Source organism: Protopterus annectens, chromosome 11.part0, assembly GCF_019279795.1.
Source record: "Protopterus annectens isolate FY-2018-M chromosome 11.part0, PAN1.0, whole genome shotgun sequence".
Classification (NCBI taxonomy): Eukaryota; Metazoa; Chordata; order Ceratodontiformes; family Protopteridae; genus Protopterus; species Protopterus annectens.
Window position 1 is genome coordinate 555,337,895 of NC_056745.1, and position 20,489 is coordinate 555,358,383.

The 20,489-nt window shown below is 39.0% G+C and overlaps 1 protein-coding gene across 1 annotated transcript in view; it reads left to right on the plus strand.

Moving 5' to 3' along the window:
• PTPRQ (protein tyrosine phosphatase receptor type Q) overlaps positions 1-20,489 on the plus strand; it is a 4,272,575-nt gene that overhangs the window by 389,198 nt on the left and 3,862,888 nt on the right. The window contains exon 5 of the mRNA XM_044087226.1: positions 11,937-12,136. Coding sequence (XP_043943161.1) covers positions 11,937-12,136 — 200 coding nt within the window. The remainder of the gene's footprint in view (positions 1-11,936; positions 12,137-20,489) is intronic.

The following is a 20,489-nucleotide window of genomic DNA, read 5'->3' on the forward strand; positions in this document are numbered from 1 at the left end:
TATTGTGAAGAGCAGCAAGTGTAGGGTAAGGCATTCATTCCTGATATTAGTGTTAGTGTCCATCTTAAATAACGCTGACACTTCACTGTCCTTGTTTAGCATACGTGTCGGTAAGCATAAGACTCAGAAGCATAGCCTACCATATAGATTAGATAAGCTATACTCTCACCATACATAGCGACAGCTACAAAAGGGATAGGTTGACCTGATATTGTGGGCTGCTTTGTTGCTGGTACAATCTATATACACATACAGGCACACACGTTGTCAAGCAGCTTCAGATAAGCTGACTGCAAGACAAGATTGGGTTAAAAGCTTTCCTGCTAGCACAGAGATGGAGGCTGAGCCCTGAAATGCCAGTGTTAGGAATAAGAAGAAAAATGTCCACACCCTGGCATAAAAAACACACTAAAAACAACGGGAATAGAGGGCGAGAGTGGCTATTGTAGCAGTGATCATCTGAACATGCACTGTCATGGCAAGTTCAGCTCACACAACTGTACTATGTTCTTCATACTGATCACTGCTGCAGTAGCCTTAGCTGCATGGACAGATTATCATAACTAGCTACACTTGGGAGCAGAAAGGAGAAGGGTTATTGCTAGCCATTTGTATAATGAATTGCACTGCAAGGGACCACTTCCTTAAGAAGATGGACAAAAGCAACTTAAGCCACCCTGAGTACTGTGTGCCAAATCAGAGCAGCCTGGATATCCAGATTTTGCTGTTATTTCTCCCAGTACTGTTGCCCACATTATCTAATATAATTTCCTAGCTCTGTATATCCTGGATTTCAAAATGACATCTCACCTCTTAAACATTGCAATTTTATATGCGTTTGCATGAAAGGTAGATACATTTATTTAGGCTGCATGAATGTTTATGACTCACTTTAGTTTGCTGCTATAAATCTACCTTAAAGCATAACTTTCTGTCTCTGCTTATCTGTGAGAGCTTGTGGTATGAATTCATACCAGAGTCCAGCACGGATGTATGTGTCATAATACTTCACAGCTACTTGTTGCAGTACATGGGACTGTGAACGTGACACCACTTGTATATGCGATTTGGGAGAATGGCAACTTCTGCTAGTGGCTGCTAGAGAGCAACTGTATTTTACCAAAAGAGGGAAAGATTATGATATACCTCATTCTTTTGTATTTTTGGGAGTACTTCTGAACTCATATAATGGTGCCTTCAGAAAGTTTCACTCCTAGTACGACCTGACAGAGGAATTGTCCCCTGCCGAATATATCAACAGGACAGGGGATTGTTATAATGACTAACTGCTTGGTAACCCTGATGATCTCCATGCATGGAAAGTGGGTGTTTGGCAACATTATTCTGACTGGTACTGTAAGCAGATAGCACTGCAGCTTTTTTAATCCTGTTTTATGTTTGGGACTGTTGTTGCTCCTACCAAGTATTTGTTAATGTCAGCTTAGGAAATACATACGCTTGGAAATAGCAGTGGTAGCAGCAAAACCATCAGTAACTGGTATTTGGAACAAAGGAAACTTTAAGTGGTGTTGTGACTGTTAACTGGCTACTTGGGTTGTAGGGCTTATTTACTTAACAAGGAGCAGTCTCATTTGCTTGGAATTCATGGGTACCAGAGACATCTTGTGCTCCCACCACAATGAGGGGTAGCTACTTAATCATTGCAGTTTATATTGAACAGTTTTGTCTTTTTGAAATAAAATACAGGTTAAGGATGTGGAAAAATAGTAACTTTGTAGAAAATGGTTGACCTTGAAGGCTTCTAGAAAACTTCTAGCCTAAGCTTTTTCAACTTATTACTCAAACTTTACCATTATGAGTTTATTTTGTACTATGCTTTAAAATCTATAAAGGAAAATGCACTTGAGATCCTAGCCAATCCAACTATTTGAGACATTAGCAACTGAAAAGAAATGAAACTGGGAAATTACTATTAGATTCACAAATATATCAATGTCCTTCTTTTATAGCTTGGAGGATTGTTGCAGTTTTTATGCATGAATGGAGGAATGAGAAGAAGCTACTGTTAAAAATAATGGGAGGAAAAGCTGAGGTTCAGGATCCCCAATTATTGTTTCCTTGATCACTGATCAGTCATCTTCACAGTACACATCAGTCTTCCTATAACCAGCACCATAACGTGTGGCTAGTCCAAGTGTATCTTGTTCAGAAAGCCACACCAATGCAAAGTATTTATACAGTGGAATACAGACATGGGCAAGCAAAGGGACTGAGAGAAATAGAATCAAAAATCACAGAGAAGTCAAATGTAAACAAACTAAAAATCAAGAGTAGGTGATGGGACGGGGAGCTTATTTACTAATATAGATGCTGCAGTAGAGGTTGTCGAAGTAAATTACATAATATGCGTAAATGTCATCTTTCTAATGAATCTCCATCTGCCTATGTAACTTTTACAAATGATGTAATTCAGAAATTCTTGGGGTTAGTACAGAATCAGTGATAAATAGAAAAAAATAACATAACAGAAAGAGACTGAATGGCAGATCAGTTTACCTTTGGATATATTACTATAAAAAGGTGGAAAGGATAATTATTCACCTAAACCTATAGGAAATGCCATATATGCAGACAGAGAATAAACTTTAAACCTGATCAAGCCATCACTTCTGATTTTTGACAATTTAGTTTATACATCCAGAGCTATTGAGATTATATCAGCTGAATGCAGACATTTAAATATAATTTGTGACTCAATTTAAGTGGAATAAATTCATATATTTGCAGGAACAATAACTTGAAAAAATGTAAGGATATTTCCTAATACAATAACTATGGGTATAGCATAGCCCCTTAAAAATGTATATTTCTTCAGGGAAATATGAAAAAGGAAATTTTCACTCAAATAAATGATATTGCTTCTAAACATTGATTTATCCTAGCCAAAGAAATAGTGAAATTATTGGAATATATATATATATATATATATATATATATATATATACACTCTGAAGTACACATACAAATGTATTCCAACATTGCTTACCATAAATGAAAATTTGAGGATTTTAAATGATAAGATCAGCTGGGTTAACTCTTATGTGAACAAGATTATGCTCCAGTAAGGGCTGGATAGAAAATGATTATCCCAGCTTTGCAATGGGGTTACATATCTTTTTCCAAAGATGGCCTATATTTTGTCCACAGCTGGTAACAAAATTTTGTCAAGAGAATTTTGGCAAAAGATCTCCTTGTACATTTCTCAGCTGATATGCATTCTTTTAAAGTCTTTCCAATATTAAATCAGACATAACAAATACCTGATTAAGGATATTAAAAACTAAAGCATGCAGTTTGATGAATAAATGTCTTATGAATGAGGTGTTGGTTTTATAATGATGATGTCATTATTTCTAAAACAGGCTAAAGGAGCATAATTTGATCTCAGAATAAGATGGGATTAGGTCATTTTACTATCAAAGAGACAGTGTTCATGGGAGAAGGCGTTGCTAGAGGACTTTTTTCGGATTATGGAAGTTAGGTATTTTGAAAACAAAAATAAATTGATTGTTCAGTCATTAGCCTAAACAGGAATAAGAGCAGACATTCAGTAGTAGGAATGTACATACCACCAAGATCTGGTGAACATTCAGTAGTAGGAATGTACATACCACCAAGATCTGGGGAACATTCAGTAGTAGGAATGTACATACTACCAAGATCTGGGGAACATTCAGTAGTAGGAATGTACATACCACCAAGATCTGGGGAACATTCAGTAGTAGGAATGTACATACCACCAAGATCTGGGGAACATTCAGTAGTAGGAATGTACATACCACCAAGATCTGGGGAACATTCAGTAGTAGGAATGTACGTACCACCAAGATCTGGGGAACATTCAGTAGTAGGAATGTACATACCACCAAGATCTTGGGAACATTCAGTAGTAGGAATGTACATACCACCAAGATCTGGGGAACATTCAGTAGTAGGAATGTACGTACCACCAAGATCTGGGGAACATTCAGTAGTAGGAATGTACATACCACCAAGATCTGGGGAACATTCAGTAGTAGGAATGTACATACCACCAAGATCTGGGGAATATAATCTTCATAAGTTGATACATTTTCTCTACAGCAACATCAACAGATGTAGAATAGTGCCAAATACCCTGAAGGATTTACACTACTGATGCCACGCCCCAAAAAGTGCTTGCAGATGGATATATCTGAAGTTGTCTGGAACTTGTTGGGTCATTATAGACTGTACAACCTCAAGTTAAAAAAAAAAAACTGCAAGTTTTCTATTACAAAATAATTTGGTGCAGATTTTAGAAAAGCCAAAATATGTAACACCAGAGGCCAAGGTGCATTATTGTCAGCTTTTTTCACATGTGAGTAATAGTGAGCCTGCTATGACAGGTGCTGAACTGTATTTTCCAGTGGAAAATTAGAAATCAATCAATGCAATAGGTGGATTATATATACAAAAACTAATGAATATTTGCAAAAGATCCCTTGAAATGAAATATTTTAAAAGAAGGGTGCTAAAGTAATGTGGACCTACTTAAAATGCTACTGTATCGAGAGGCATAGTTAGGGTAGGGCGAAGGGAGCAGTTGCCATTGGGGCTTTATTACAATACTGGCATTCATAAATGAATGCTAGTGCTGTTACTGGTATCAGGGCTGAGAAATGGAGGGGATGGTATGGTAACTGCAGCAAACCACTTGCTACAATATTCACTTATATTTCTAGGAAGTAGTTTGCTATGTTTTAACATCTTCAAAAGCAGAAAAAGAAAACCTTTTTTTGCACCTCAGTTTAAGAGTTGAGGAATGCAGATTGGAAAGAATGGATCTCATGCTCCTAGGAGCTGTACTGTGGAGAATGGAGTGCAGATCTCCTTTTTTTCTGCTCCTTAACTTACACAAGTTCTGGGGAGTCAGCTTGAGGAATCACACTAGGTGCTACATGAGTAAGTCGTGGCTCAGACTGTATATACAGTTTTAGAATAATGAGAATGTGCTCTAATACAGGAAACAGATATGTAGAGCCATAGGAACAAATACACAAAATGAGTGGAGTATCAAACAAAGATATTCATATATTAATATAGTCAGGTGCCACTTCCTTAAGAATAACCTTTTCAGAAATGACACACACAATAGCAACAGAATGGAAAGCAGCTTTAAATAAATGGTGTGTAAAGGCAGAGATGATAAATACAATCTGTCTTGTTGTAAGCTTATTAGTTTGTTATCCATGAGTAAATGTATAGAAACGGTGATACTGATGCTTCTAAATCAGGATTATATCACAGTTGGGGTGTCCGACATTTCACAGCATACACGTGTTAAGGATATGTCAGTTTTAACTTGTAGCTTTTCCTTCTACAGCAATATTATAATAGCTATGGAAAACAATACAAGTGCATGCAGCATATACTGACTTTGTAGCTGTTGAATAATAAACTTATAGAAGTTGGTGTTAAACCTTATCTTGTGGATTGGATCCAAAACTGGCTTTGCAATAGAATATGGCAAGCTGGGTATGGTAACAATACAGGTTAAAAAAATGGGCTACAATGATGGTGTAATACAAGGGTTAGTGTTGGCTCCATGTTTATTTTGTATTTACCTATGATACATTTATTACCAACAAGTGAGTTCTAGTTGTTTTATGTGTATGTCAAGCACATTTAAATATTTTTCAGTCCTCAATAGATATGTTTTCAAAGTGGGCAGGAAAGAACAATATGACCATATATATGCAAATAAAAACAAATACATGCCATTTGGGTACAAAGCTCTACAAGAAGCATATATAATTAATAAAGTAGGAACACTAAAAACACCTTTGTAGTTGTCAGCTGCCAGCAAGGCTAGTGTTGTATTGTACAGGAATCAAACTAAGCTTGAGTAATGAAACAGGGTTTTGCCTCCCTTTTGACCAGACGTCTAGGGGAGAAACTAGCTGAAAAAACATGAGTCACTAAGATTATAGTATGAAGTATAAAAGTAATAATAAAAAATCTATAGGTCTTACTTGTCAATTAAAATCTTTATTTCAATCCTTTACTCAGGCAGATGACCGTTTTGTAACAATATGATTTTCATCCGTGCTTATATATCATTAGTAGGTGGGTATATTGTGGGGTGGTGACCATCTTGGGGTGTGATCGGATGGAGCATGATTCCTCCCTGAGGAAGCCTTACAATATTACCCCGCCCCTAAAAAGCAATGCAGACAGGCACCCAGAATTTTATTTTGATTTTAAAATATAGCCAATGTAATTACAGCATGTAGAAATATAGCCAATAGAAATGTTTAGAGTGAGAGCTGGTTAATATTGTCGAGTATTGTTCAACAGACCTTTGTTAATACAATAATTTTATCCAAAGCATCATGCATCAATGTTAATAACAAACCTATAATTTTAAATCTTAACCAAACCCAAGTGGCACTTCTGCAAGGGTGTCCATTAAATATGAGCTTTCAGTAATTGCAATAATAATGATGTTGTGATAGTCAACAGTAAAAGTCAAGATATAACTGTCTTTAGATTTGTTGTCTATAGATTTCTTTGACACCCTCCTATAAAGACTGTTAAGTGCTGATGAATTTGTACATTTAGTTCAATTATAGGCTCTGGAATGCTTTTTAACATATTGCCTTTGTATCCCCTCACCAAAAAATCAATTTCAAGATCATTTAGGTTCTTAAGGAAAGGTTCCATTTTTGTAGTGATTCTAGCCAGCCTGTAGCCCTGGGTCTTAACAATGTTATATTTTGCCTGGTGGGATGGAGACTCTTATCATGTAACAGAACAAATTAATTATTATCGCTCCATAAAAGGCATACTAGAACTCAAAAAAACTGCCCCACTGTTTAAAAGACCATAAAAAGTCTGATATGAGACTGATTAATGTTGACATTACATGCTTATATTATTATAAACAAAAAACATTGTACATATTTTACAATGAAAATAACTGACATTGGTGCTGTTTTCTGATACTCTTGAGAGCACTTGTACTCATTCAGACTAAATGTTTTTTTAGTTAGATGCCACACTTGAACAGATTCCCAGGGCCTTATTGCTTTATTTTTAATTTTTTTCACTGTATTTCCACCTTAGCAATTATAGCTATGGTTTTCAGCTTACTTAGGTGTTCACTTGTAGATTTATACACATGTTCATCAATATTATATGTTTTTACACACAAACCTGATGAAGCATTTATTTGGTATGAAAGCAATATTTATTAAAAGTGTTTCAGTTTATAAGTATTAATATTTATTCTGATAAATGTCTAGTGGTAGATCCTTTTGTTAGTTAAGTAGTCATTTTGTTAGTGAGTTAGTTTCTTAATAAAGTTCAGATTAGTAGGTTAGCCTGAATAAGCTGTTCTTATATTATATATTTTTATTTGTCTCTAACTTTTTAGTTTCATTTCTATGGTAGCACAGTCTCAGTTTTCACTATGGTGTTAAGGGGGAAGGGGAATTGGTTAAAGGAATGAGTTTTCTGCTTTTATTGCTCTTGACAGAACCACCCTCTGTAATGACTCCTTTGCTCACATAACCTGATTATATATAATTATACAATGACCCTCCATTAATATTCCAAAACATGCACGCTGACTGGTCAGCATGCACATTGTAAATCAAAGACTTATACTAATGGAAAAAGGTCCGGTCGCCCAGATTTTTCCATTAGTATGTCTTTTTTTTTGGACAGCAACGGAGAACGGAAGAGCTCCGTTGCTGTTATCTCTCTATGTTAAATGAGTTTAACATAGCGAGATATCTTTAACAAAAGCAACAAAGATCTTCCTTTCTCTGTTGCTTTTTTTGTAAAGCTATCTAGCTATGTTAAACTCTTTTAACATAGCGAGACAAGTTTTTAAAAGCAACGGAGATCTTCCTTTCTCTGTTTCTTTTTTGAAAGCTATCTCACTATGTTAAACTCATCCTGAGAACACTGGAAAATATGAAGGTCTCTCCAAACACCATTATATTGGGCGACTTCAACTACTCAAACATAGACTGGGAGCATTACTCTAGCTCCAACACCCTAGCCCAAAGGTTCCTAGAATTTATAAACTCAAATGCTATGGAACAACTTGTTACCACTCCCACAAGAGGGAAAAACATACTGGACCTGATCATCATCAACATGGGGACTCTATGCTCCAGACCAAAAGTGTATCCCTCACTGGTAAGATCAGACCATAAACTAATCTCACTGGATATTCACATCCCGACCCCATCCCCTGCCCAGAAAACCACAGTGAAAAACTTCTCTAAAGCAAATTTCACACTCCTCAAAACCGAGGTGGAATCCTTCAAAGCCCCCGGGCCTGTGGAAAATACAGCCCAGACCGCAGAATCCTTTATAAATGCATTCTATGAACACCTTCAGGAATGCATGGATCATGTGATCCCTAATAAAACGAAGACCCAATCCTCCAAAGGCAGACGTCCTGTCTGGTGGACCCCAGCCATAAACAAACTATACAATAGAAGGAGGAAGCTACTAAATGATAGAGCAAAATCCCAAAAAGGGAAGGCATCACTGATCAGTATTAGCAAAAAACTACGGGCACTCATAAAATTGTCTAAGGCCAGCTTTGAGAGAAAAATTGCACAGGACACTAAGGATAATCACAAGGCTTTCTTTAGTTATGTTAGGAACCTGGCTGGTAATTCCCAGATATGCTCAGAATTAGTCCAAAATGACAAAAAATACACTGAACCCATAGACATTGCCAACATCCTAGCTGACAGGTTCAGCGCAAACTACTCCCCCCCCTCCCCACCAAAAGGGCAAATATCTATCCCAGCAGAGTGCTGCCCCCCTGACATCTCAGATGCTCAGGTAAGAGCCGCCCTCTCCAAAGCAAAAAACACAACATCAATGGGACCAGGCGGTGTCCCGGCTGCGTCTACATGAACTCCAAGAAGAGCTAAACCCAAACATAAAACTACTGTTCAGTCTCAGCCTTACTACAGGATATGTGCCCAAAGAGTGGCGTACAGCAACAGTGGTCCCTCTCCATAAAGGTGGTGCCTCAACGGATCCTGGAAACTATCGCCCCATAAGCCTGACTAGCTTGTTCTGCAAAGCTATGGAAAGGATCATCATGGACCTCATAAATAAAGATATTGGGGACCTACAGACACTGGATCCTACCCAGTTTGGCTTTGTTAAGGGCAGATCCTGCCTCTTAAACCTGGTTGATTTCTTTGAAACAGTCACCAAGGCCATTGACGAGGGGAAGGTGGTCCACACAGCTTACCTGGACCTTGCAAAAGCCTTCGATACAATACCCCACTCAGGCATTATAGATAAGCTCACCAGCTTAAATATAAACCCCTATATCACTAGATGGATTGAAAACTGGCTCAAGGACAGAACCCACATGGTTAGAATTACTGGAGCCATGTCAGACTCCAAACCAGTTACAAGTGGTGTCCCACAAGGCTCAGTCCTGGAACCTCTCTTGTTTGGTATATATTTCTTGGAGGTACAGGCCAACACAGAAGGACTGTGGCTGACCAAGTTCGCAGACGACTGCAAACTGGGCACCATAATTGATTCTCCAGCCGACACAAGCATCCTCCAAAAGGGCCTCATAGAAACAGACAACTGGTGCCAGAGCCATGGCCTCAAGCTAAATGCCAAAAAGTCTATTGTCATCCCCTTTGGCAAAAACAAAGTGCCCACAAATTACCACATAGGTGGTAATCCATTAAGTACAGAAGAAGTAATTAGGGACCTGGGGACCCAAGTTGATAGCAATCTCTCATTTGACAACCACGTGGCCAAAGTGGTTAGAAAAACATTTTATATAGCCCACCTAATCATGAAGGGATTCACATCTAGATCAGGGAGGTCATCGTGCCTCTTTACTCATCCCTCATGAGGTCCAGAATTGAGTACAATGCCCTTTGGGATGTACCTTACCAGACACCTGCAGCAACTGGAAAGACCCCAAAAGTACCTTACCAAGAGGATCAAAGGGCTCAAACAGATGCCATATGCTGCCCGGTTAAAGAAACTCCAGCTCTACTCAGTGGCATACCGCCTGTTCAGAGGCGATCTGTGCCTGACGTATAAAGCCATGTCCAACCCGGAATTAATGGACATGCTGCACCTCAGAAAATCCAAATCCCATCGAGCTACGCGCTCGAGAGACTTGAACCTCAGCACTGAAATAAATAGGACATGCTGGAGGGACAGATTCATAACCCAGAGGCTCTCTTCACTCTGGAATAAAATCCCAGTCCAGGTTAGGCAGAGTCCCTCATTGACTCTCTTCAAGAGGAATCTTGATGAGTGGATGGAAGATCATAGGTTTACCCCGGGTATCACTTCTGTGTCACTGTTAGACAGAGGCACAGTATACTAACCTCGAAAAAGGGCATAGCAAAATAAATTTAAAATGGGTGGCGAAAGCCAAACACATTCTGGCTAGGCTTATAAATGCCCTAAGGCAGATAGCTTAGAACCTATGAACCTATGAACATAGCGAAACAGCTTTAAAAAAAACAACGGAGAAAGGAAAATCTCTGCTCCTTTTTTTAAAGCTATCTTGCTATGTTGAACTCTTTTAACATAGTGAGACAAGTTTTTAAAAGCAATGGAGATCTTCATTTCTCTGTTGCTTTCACACACACACAGTTCTGATGTACTGCATAACCATACGGATGCGCAGTACATCAGAACTGCCGCAGAATACTGGACAGCTGCGGAAGGGCAGCAAGGAGGCGGGTCTATATTAGATCACCAAACACTTGAAAAAGTGAATGGTGATTAATTGACCCTATGTAAGCAAAAGCTTAAGATATCGAAGCAACAGAAACCCAAATTTTTTCTTAGGGAAAGAATTTGGTTGTCTGTTTCCCTTGCTTAGGTATTTTCAGTGCTGTTGTGGAAAGTTACGGGTCGGGTTCAGGTTCAGCTTTGCCCTCGTGACCAAACACCACCAACTGTGGGTAAATCCAGCATTACCCACACCCAGGCGTGGATTATTGCTTAAATAATGAATGTTTTATATGCTTTTGATTATACTCAACTAAGATCACTTGTTTGTGTGTTTCAGTAAAGGATATTCCATTTTCATCTCAACTGTGGACTGCCTACTATTTTTCTATTTTATTATTTTGTAGTACCTATTTTACAGCTCAACTTTTATTAGTGAACTAGTTGCATATTATAATTCAAGGAGTGAACTTCACACCCTCCACACTGTAAAGTTTCTTCTTGGTTTGATTTTGACCCAGTATAGGTTGCATACAGGATTTTCGGAGACTTTATATCACAAATCTTTTCTTTTTTTAGTTTCCTCATCATGCACATTATTTTAGAGTTACCCTCATGTACCATATGCTATAATTAGATATTCACTATAGTATATTCTTTTCAGGTTTTCTTATGATGAATGCTCATACTTTGATGTTTTGCTAATGTTTTGATTGCAAAAGACAGATTGTGGCTCAGTTTTAGGGTACATCTGGATAGTATTACACTCACATTACTTGTCAGTATCTCTGAATAAAAATAATTTGTAAAAATAAATAGATACATAAATAAAATAAACTACACCCTTCTACAGTGCAGTGGGTAGTTTCACTATGTTCATGCCCACTGTTATCCACTGCACTCAGACAAATCACTGTCAAACCTTCTAACATTTCTGTATCATGATATGCTGGAGTTGATGGTCATTTTAGTTACAACATCCAAGTATTGTTAACAGCAATTATAATTACTGTGCACATTTCAAAGGGTGCTGTGTCTCTACATTTACATCTTGATGATTGAGTTGATTTATGTTGTCTCCATGCAGTGCAGCAGTTTACAGTTACATTTTGTAGTGCAGCTTGACATAGTACACTTCTGAAAGTATACAGCAATCTGCTATAATATAGTTATCTGTATTCTCTTATAATTTATTCCAGCTCCTGGGCAGGTAAATAATCTTAAAGCAACTGCACTGAATCATACAACTGTAGAACTGGTCTGGTTTTTGCCACAAAGACTCAATGGAAGAATTTCACTTTTCCGGATTAATGTACGAAATGCAAAATATGGACATACTGTAAAGAATGTCACTGTTGCAGCAGATGATGTCATCAGTGAAAAATTGCCACACTGTACTGTAAGTAAGAACAGCCTTGACTGTTGTTTAGTTGATCAGTAGCCAGAAATCTTGGCATGCATTTATTTTCACTGAACTAAACATCAGAATAAAAATTGTGACAGGTCTTACAAAACTGCAGATGACTAAATATAGACTGACATGTGTCATATTATTCCTTGCATTTAGTCAGCACTGTTGTAGTCCTGTATCACAGATGTTGTTAGATGATTACACTTCTAAGTTTTAAAGGGAACCCATTCTATCACATTGAACTGTGCTGATTCCGTCTATGTTTCAGATAGATTTGCTAAGATATTACATATAAGTGAGAGTCATGTAGTTGAATACAGAACTTTCCTAATGTTTCACAAATAATCTTTTTACTCTGTAGTGACCAAGGGTCTTCACATTTACCAAATCTCCTAGTTCTGTGTGCATGGAATGAACTTGTGTCATGGGATCAAACTTGAGTCATCAAGTGATATTTTAGTTATCCAGTGATGTCTGAACTGTAATCCATAAATGTGAGTGACATTGTTGCAATATTTATCACAACTCTATGTGTTACTACCCTGTATAACTGAATGGATTCATTTGGTTGAAGGGGTTTGTGGATGAAAAGTCTCTCCCTCTATCTCACAAGTGGAAACATAATTGTAATGGTAGTAACAGTTTATCCATTTCCAAAGGATCTGCTAGAATTACATTCTTTTAGCAAAATTGTCCTTAACAATTATGTTAATAGTGTCCATCTTTAAAAAATTAACCCCTATGCAGATCCTGGATATTTCTAGATTTCTGAATTTCTATTCAGAACAGATCATCCTGCCTTTAAAGTTTACAGCAACTTGTAATATTGTCCTTGAGATAAAACACGTGAAATAATTATACCCCTTGTAGATTTATCAGTAATAATCCAATCACTTACAGCTTATTACAGTCAAGTGTCTTTTTTAACTCTTCACTTGAAGAGCTGAGGGGGTGGGGGGCTGGTTCACAGTGCCATTTCGGGGTGCTAACGGAACCAGCTATGCTTCGGATACTACCACCATTAGAGAACACATGCATTGACAACTCAGTGAGGTTTTGGCATGATTTATTTTAATTATGTAGTTAATGTTTGTTAACCTTATAGGGAGACAAATCCAAACTGATCCATTTTAAGCTATGACAAAGGTAAATGGAGCTACAGACATCCAGATAAGGCAATCAATATAATAAACATAAACAAACATTGACAATTTGAAGACAGACACAAGAATCATGCTTTTGGTAAACTATTTATTTCTGACTCATGCTTGAATATAACCTTTTGATGAGAAACTTACAGTAACTGATGCTTTTCTAAGGGAGGCGTGGATTATGTGTACAGCTTATTCTGGGGCTGTTTTTCATGGAAGAAGTTGGAATTAGTAGTTTGTGCTTATGGCATGTTCAGACAGGATTTTGGTAGATATGTGGGTGAATCACTGAGTGGCATCATGTTTAACTCCCTTGTCCCAGGAGTCCCTAAGGGGAGAAAGCAGCAGTCCCTGAGCAATGCCCCCTTACTCACTACTTGCAGCAGCAATCAGCTGACTACTGGCCATGAACATTCCGCTTGTAATCAGCAAGGAAGTGTTTGTGATGTATGTAGCAGTGTGGGAGTTCAAGTGAAAAAGTGAGACATAGCAGGTAGGAGTCAAATATTTACAGTTATTCCTCCCTCTGCCTCATATCGTGTGGCATTATTACTATTATTACTACACACCTTTCCAGTTTAATAAACCAGTTTTCTCAGAAACATTACAAATTATGTGAGTTCGAAAATCTGGTTGCGATAATACGTAAGTACCCAAACATTATACAAAGTACAGTTAATATACAGAACACACAATGAACATAAGAGACAGACAAGCTAATGGGCATTTTATGCAATGCACAGTAGTTCAGAGACCACTGCTAAGCTCCTAAAATCAAATGCAGAAAGACCAAAGTCAACAGGTCATATGTTGAAAACCTGGTAGCATATATGCCTATGTACAAAATATTGACTACATCAATGTGTAAACCATACTGAATAAATATCTCTAACATCAACCTGTTACCTTGCAACATTATAAAACTTGACAACATGAGGTTGTAATTTCCATCAACTCTCCTGTCCTTGGTCACTTGTAAACAGAGCGTGGTTTAAACTCATCGGGTCTACTTCCCTAAGCTGCAACTCATCGGTCGCTGTTTTAAATTAAGAATTACTGCTAGTGCAGTCTGTATTTGTGCACCAGCAGTCATTAAGAATTTTTGGGAGGTTGTGTAATCCTGAGTTAGTATTCATAAATAAGACGGGTATGGCAAGCAGATACCCAAGATGGAAGGTACTGGGGCTCTTGCCACCATGGGAAATGCTTTTTTCCCATCATATGAAGCTTCTTCAAATAGTTTGCTTTGTGCAACTGAAAAGATAAGCAATGTGGACTCATACAGAGGTAGTAGAATCATCTCCACTATGGTAGAAGACTGTAATGATTTTAATATCAAATATGACTACAACAATGTTTTAAGCATCCAGAAAGTTGCATAAACTGTTTAAAACACTATTAGTATAGGGGCAATGAAAAAGTTAATGTTGATTATATATGTCATTCATAAAGTATCTCAAATGAAGGTAAAATGGAGATGTATGGGACAAAATTAAGCTGCAAAAAGAAAAAGCAGCCCTTGTAAACACTTTAGAAAGTGAACCAAATCATAAATTTGTGTATTGGCACACAAATGAAGCTACAAACTGACAATTATTATATTTTAGATTATGTGAAAGATACGTCAAGACTATGTGCCCGTACACACAAATTACCATAAGATGCACTGAATGTAAGTGTTAAAGTTGCCTAAACATTGGCAAATAAGCAATGAAGGTCAGAACACAGAAAAGAGAAAGCCGACCAAAATATCTTACTTCACAAATAAAAAATAAAAAATACTCCTTGATATCTGAAAAACAACAAATGACTCATTGAATACTCAACTGAAAATATTCACAAAGATGTCATCATAATAGATGTGACAGCAACTGCTGATGATATATTTAACACCTTAATATCCCTTTCATGTCACTGTTATTCTTTACATCTGGGATTTCCTATCTAGGGCAGCCCGACATCTGGCCAGTATACCAAAGTCTTAGGTTGCTTTAAGGTATGCCATACATTACACACATGCTCCTTGTGTGGCCTAGGTCTTAAAGTTGACATCCGGACATGCCATGCTCAGAACTTCTTTGCTTCCAGTCCAAATGCCATCTGTCAATTGTCGGTCTGAATGTCTATGTTCTTTTGCTGCTTTCTGAGGCATTGCATATAAGTGCCCTTTTGGGATCTCTTTTTTTCTTGTCTTTTGGTTGCTTCTGGGATTTCATGTCATCCAAGAAGGGTAAATGCCAGTGTGGGAGACAGATTTCCCATAAAGACCACAATGAACAGTGTTTGTTTTGCCTTGACACCTCACATGACCATACGTCCTGATCCATCTGTCAGGCTTTTGTACCAAAATCTCTGCATAGTAGGCATTCTTCCTTAGGATTGTATCTGGTGAATCAGTAACTTAAGCTTCTCACTAAGTATAGAGGGAACTTCCTGCCCCAAGGGTCCTCCATTAGGGAAGAAGGCTAAAAAAGCCTAGGCTGGAACTGTATGCTGTCCAGCCTCCACTGGTCATTTCTTTTGAAGTTAATGAATTCCCAGAGGTTTGCCCGGCTTTGTTTTTGGATTCCTCTGCCACAAATGAGTTGGAGGTCAGTGGAGATCTGGCTTTAAGCACATCTGATGAGGTTTTGCAGATGTCCATTTCAGGCATTTAGGGGGAACCATGGTTATTTCTGAGGGGCTAAGGGGTGTTCCTCAGATATTAGTCAGGGAAGAAGTCCCTACTACTGTTATTGAATGACGTCCTGGATCAGAACCTTCCCAGTTTTACAAGGCAGACATCCCATTAAAAAAAAAGCAAAAAACGAAACACATTTCTCCTGCCGCTAGGGATCCACAGAGTGAGTGGCAGGCCTTCACTCAGGATTTCTTTTTTAATGCTTTGATGGCTTTGAAAGCTGCTCAGGGGGTTTATGTTCCGGCTCCCTCTTGGTGCTCTACTCCATTTAAAAGACCCAGGGAACAAAATGCTTCTGAGGAGGAGTTAGATTCTGATGAGGAATCCCTTGTTTGCTCTTCTGAAATTCTTTCTCCTTTGGACTCTGGGTCAGAGGAAGAGGAATCTACCAGCACCAGTCCTGATACTCCCTTTCCTAGAGATTTCTTTAGGGGACACAATCTCCAGGATGATGGTGTTTTTTAAATGGGGTTGTGCTCAGGTCTGTGAGATCCATAAGAGGTACTATGAGTTGCTTCAGATGGAATCTCCTAAACCTTCTGCTGTTCCTCCTGTTTTGGATGCTTTATTGGATGTGTTTTCTAATGCCTCCAAATCTCCTGATTCTCAGTCTCCTGCTCCCAAGAAACCTGATAGGTGTTAGAGGGTGCCGGAGGACTGTAACTTTTGTACAAGTGTGTCCATGCTGACCCGTCATTGGTGTCTGTAGTGTCTGACAAACCCTCTCAGTTGCTCCCTTCACCCAAGTTACTGCCTTCTGATAAAGACAGCAGAACCGTGGAAAGGCTAGGTAAGAAAGTTTACACCTCGGCTACCTTGACTTTTAGGGCTATTAATTATCAGACCCATATGTCCAGGTATGTGCTGGCTCTCCTATCTCAGGCTTTGTTGGGTTATTTCTGATCTTCCAGACTCTCAGGGTAAAACTTCTGCTCTTTCCCTATTAGCGACTCCTCACAGGTGGATCATCATCCCAATAATTGTAGTTATGATGCAGCAGATGATTTTTCTAGGGGTGCTGTTTTTGGGGCAGTGATGAGCTATTCTTGGCTTTGGCTTCAGCTATTGCCTGATGATATCAAGGCTAAGCTGATGGATGCCCCTCTCGATAATAAACACTTGTTTGGGGAAGCTGCGACTGATTTGTTTAAGTCCCTTCAGGGTAAGGAGAAGGCTTTACAGGAACTCAAATGTGTTTGTCTCTCCTGTTCCTAAATTTCAGAGAAACTACCCAATAAGTCAGCCTTTGCTCGCCAGCAATCTTGCCCTCCTCTTAAGGGCAAAAAAATGTGGCAAGCGGGCTACTCCTGCTATGGCTACTCAGAATTCAGGGACACAGAAGTCTTCCTTTCCAGATAAACCAGGTGCTGTCTAACTATCTGTTTCTTCCCCTTTTATGGGCATTCCTCATCCCCCTTGAGAACAACTCCCCTTTTTTTCCCCAGAGGCGCTTTGACAACTTTTGACTCTGGGTACTGTTCAGCAGGTGCCTGTGTGCCAAAGGAGAAGAGGGGTCTACTCCAGGATGTTTCTAGTCCAAGAAAAGAGGGTATTTGGAGACCTATACTAGACCTTTCTCATCTAAACATTTTTCTGAGGGTGCCCACTTTTTGAATGTTGTCCCTTCAGACTTTATTTCCTCTTTTGCTTCCTCAGACTTGTATGGTGTCTTTGGATCTCAAGGATGCTTATCTCCATATTCTGATCTATCCCTGTTTCAGGAAGTTTCTCTGTTGCTTTCTAGCATTTTCATTTCTCTGCTTTGCCCTTTGGTCTTTCTACTGCCCCAAAGATATTTCACCAATTACCTCACTCCTGTGATTACTTTTTGCAGGCTTCAGGGATCCAGGTATTTCCTTACTTGGCAGACCTGCTGTTTCAGGCATCCTGTCCAGAGATCCTGCCACAACATCTCCATTTTGCCATCCCTCTTCTTCAGAGCCTGTGATTTACAATAAAATTCAAAAGTCTTCTCTGATTCCTTCTCAGAAACATGTTTTTCTGGATTGCAAGATTCAAACTTTGCTTATGCTGGCATCCCTGCCTCCTCCCAAGGCTTTAACTCTCATTTCCTTCATTCAAACTCTTCTTCCTCTGACCTCCATTACAGTCAGAGAGTGTCTGAGAGCTCTTGGGTTCATGGCATCTACCATTCCTATGCTACCTCTGGCCAAGCTCCACATGACAAAATTTCAGTGGTTCCTGAAGTCAGTTTGGCTTTGACATGCACATCATCTAGAGTTTATAGTTCCTCTTCTACCTTGCCTTAAGAAGGAACTTCAGTGGTGGATCCAGCAGTTGTCTCTAAACCCAGGGCCTCTTTTTCATCCGCCTCTTTCCTCTCAGGAATGGTTCACAGATGCTTCAGAAGTGGGAAGGGGAGTAGCTTTTGGCTCTCTAAAGGTGCTGGGGGTCTGATATCCTTTTCAAAAGAAGGAGAACATAAATATCAAGGAGCTGAGAGCCCTTCTGCTGGTTCTACAGGCTTTTCATCTTCTTTTTTCCCCAGGACCTCTCAAGGTATTTACAGACAATACAACAGTGATATGGAATATAAACAAACAGGGGGGGGCACAAGATCTTGTATATTCTTTGCTGTTTGGCACTCTTGGTATGAGATTTTGCTGTCCAGTATCAAGTGACACTTCAAGCAGTTTAAATTCCCTCAGGTCAAAACATTGTGGCAGACACACTGATCAGGTCCTTAACTCAATCCCATGAATGGATGCTTCACAGAGATGTGTTTCTGGACATTGTTCACCAGTGGAGTACTTCTCAAGTAGATCTCTTTGCCTCCTCTCTGAACAGACAACTTCCTCTTTTTTTTTTTGTGCGAGAGTCCCAGGTCCTCTGGTGTGGAAGGTGGACATGATCTCATCTTCTTGGAAGGGCATGTTTTCATGCATTCCCATGTTTTCATGCATTCCCTCCCCTTCCTCTCATTCCAAAAGTCCTATTCAAAATTTAACAGGATGCTCCCAAAATCTTTTTGGTGACTCCCTTTTGGTTGTGACACCATTGGTTCCCTCTTCTCCTGCATTTAACCAAGGGCAATCACCACAAGTTACATCACAGGGTGGACCTGCTCACACAAGACAAGAGATGTCTCATCCATCCCCACCTGTATACTCTTTAAATTACATTGTGGGTGATAAGATTTTGATTCCTTATAGACACCTTTTTTCTGAGGGCATGCTTAGGGAGTCTATATCATATGATCAAAGTTCCAAAACTTTGAATCATTAAAGGATGGACTTTAATGACTGGAGTCTCGGAACTTCGAACACACACACAAAAAAAAAATGTAAAAATAGTAAGAAAAAATGCTCTATGCAGGGAGGCAAGCTCCCCCGCTACTTAAATATACCAACTCCGAGATCGCACTACAGTGCAGTAAAGGGGAAATCTTCCCTTTCCGCGCTCTATGGTGATCGCTGTTATATGCTTCGAGGTTTTACAACTTTGATCATTAAAGTTCATTCTTTAATAATTCGAAGTTGTAAGACTTCGATCATATGACAGGAACCCATGCTTAGGGTCCTGCAGGAGGCCAGGAAACCCACTACTAGGAAATCTACTTATCCAAATGGAAGAGGTTTTCTGTTTGGTCTCTCTCTCGTAACCTGGACCCATTTTCTGTGGATAGTACTTTGGTTCTTTCTTATTGGTGTGAATTGCTCAATGCTGCGTTGGCTTATTCTTCTTTTAAAGCCCATTTTTCAGCTATCTGCGCTTGTCTGCCTTTATCTCCTACTTTAGCTTCTAGATTTGAAGCTAAACAGTTCCTTAAGGGCATCCTTCATATTAAGCCTCCCAGGAAGCCTCTTCCTCCTCCCTGGGATCTTAATTTTTTTGGAGAAATTGACTCAGCTTCCTTTTTGAGCCTGCTGCTTCAGCTTCCTTGCAACATTGCTCTTGGAAGAATGTTCTTTTGTTGGCCCTTACGTCTGCCAGATGGGTGTCTGAGCATCAAGCCCTTAGGGTTTGTCCTCCTTTTCTGGTGTTTCATAAGGACAGGGTGTCCTTGCTTATTAATCCTTCTTTTATGTCCAAGGTAGCTTATGAGTTGTCACTTAATCAGTCTATTCATTTGCCTACTTTTTCCCCTCTCTACAATTTGCCAGTGAGAGGGTGCTGCATACTTTGGATGTGTATAGACAACTCAGATTTTATTTGGATAAGACTAAGTATATTAGAAAATCTGATCAGTTGTTTGTTTCTTTTCATCCTACTTCCCAGGATTAGCTGTATCCAAGCAGCCTATTTCTTCTTGGATCTTTATTTCCTTTTGTTATTCTTTTCATGGTAAGAGCCTTCCTTCTTCTGTTAAGGCTCATTCTACTAGGCCTGTGGCTTCTTCTGGTGCCTTTTTCAAGGGTTTGAATACGAACTCTATTCAGCTACCTGGAATTCTGTACATACTTTTACTATGCACTACAAGTCAGATGACATCTCCAGAGCTAGAGCTGGTTTTGCTAGAGCAATCCTTCATGGTTTCCTAGAGGGCTCT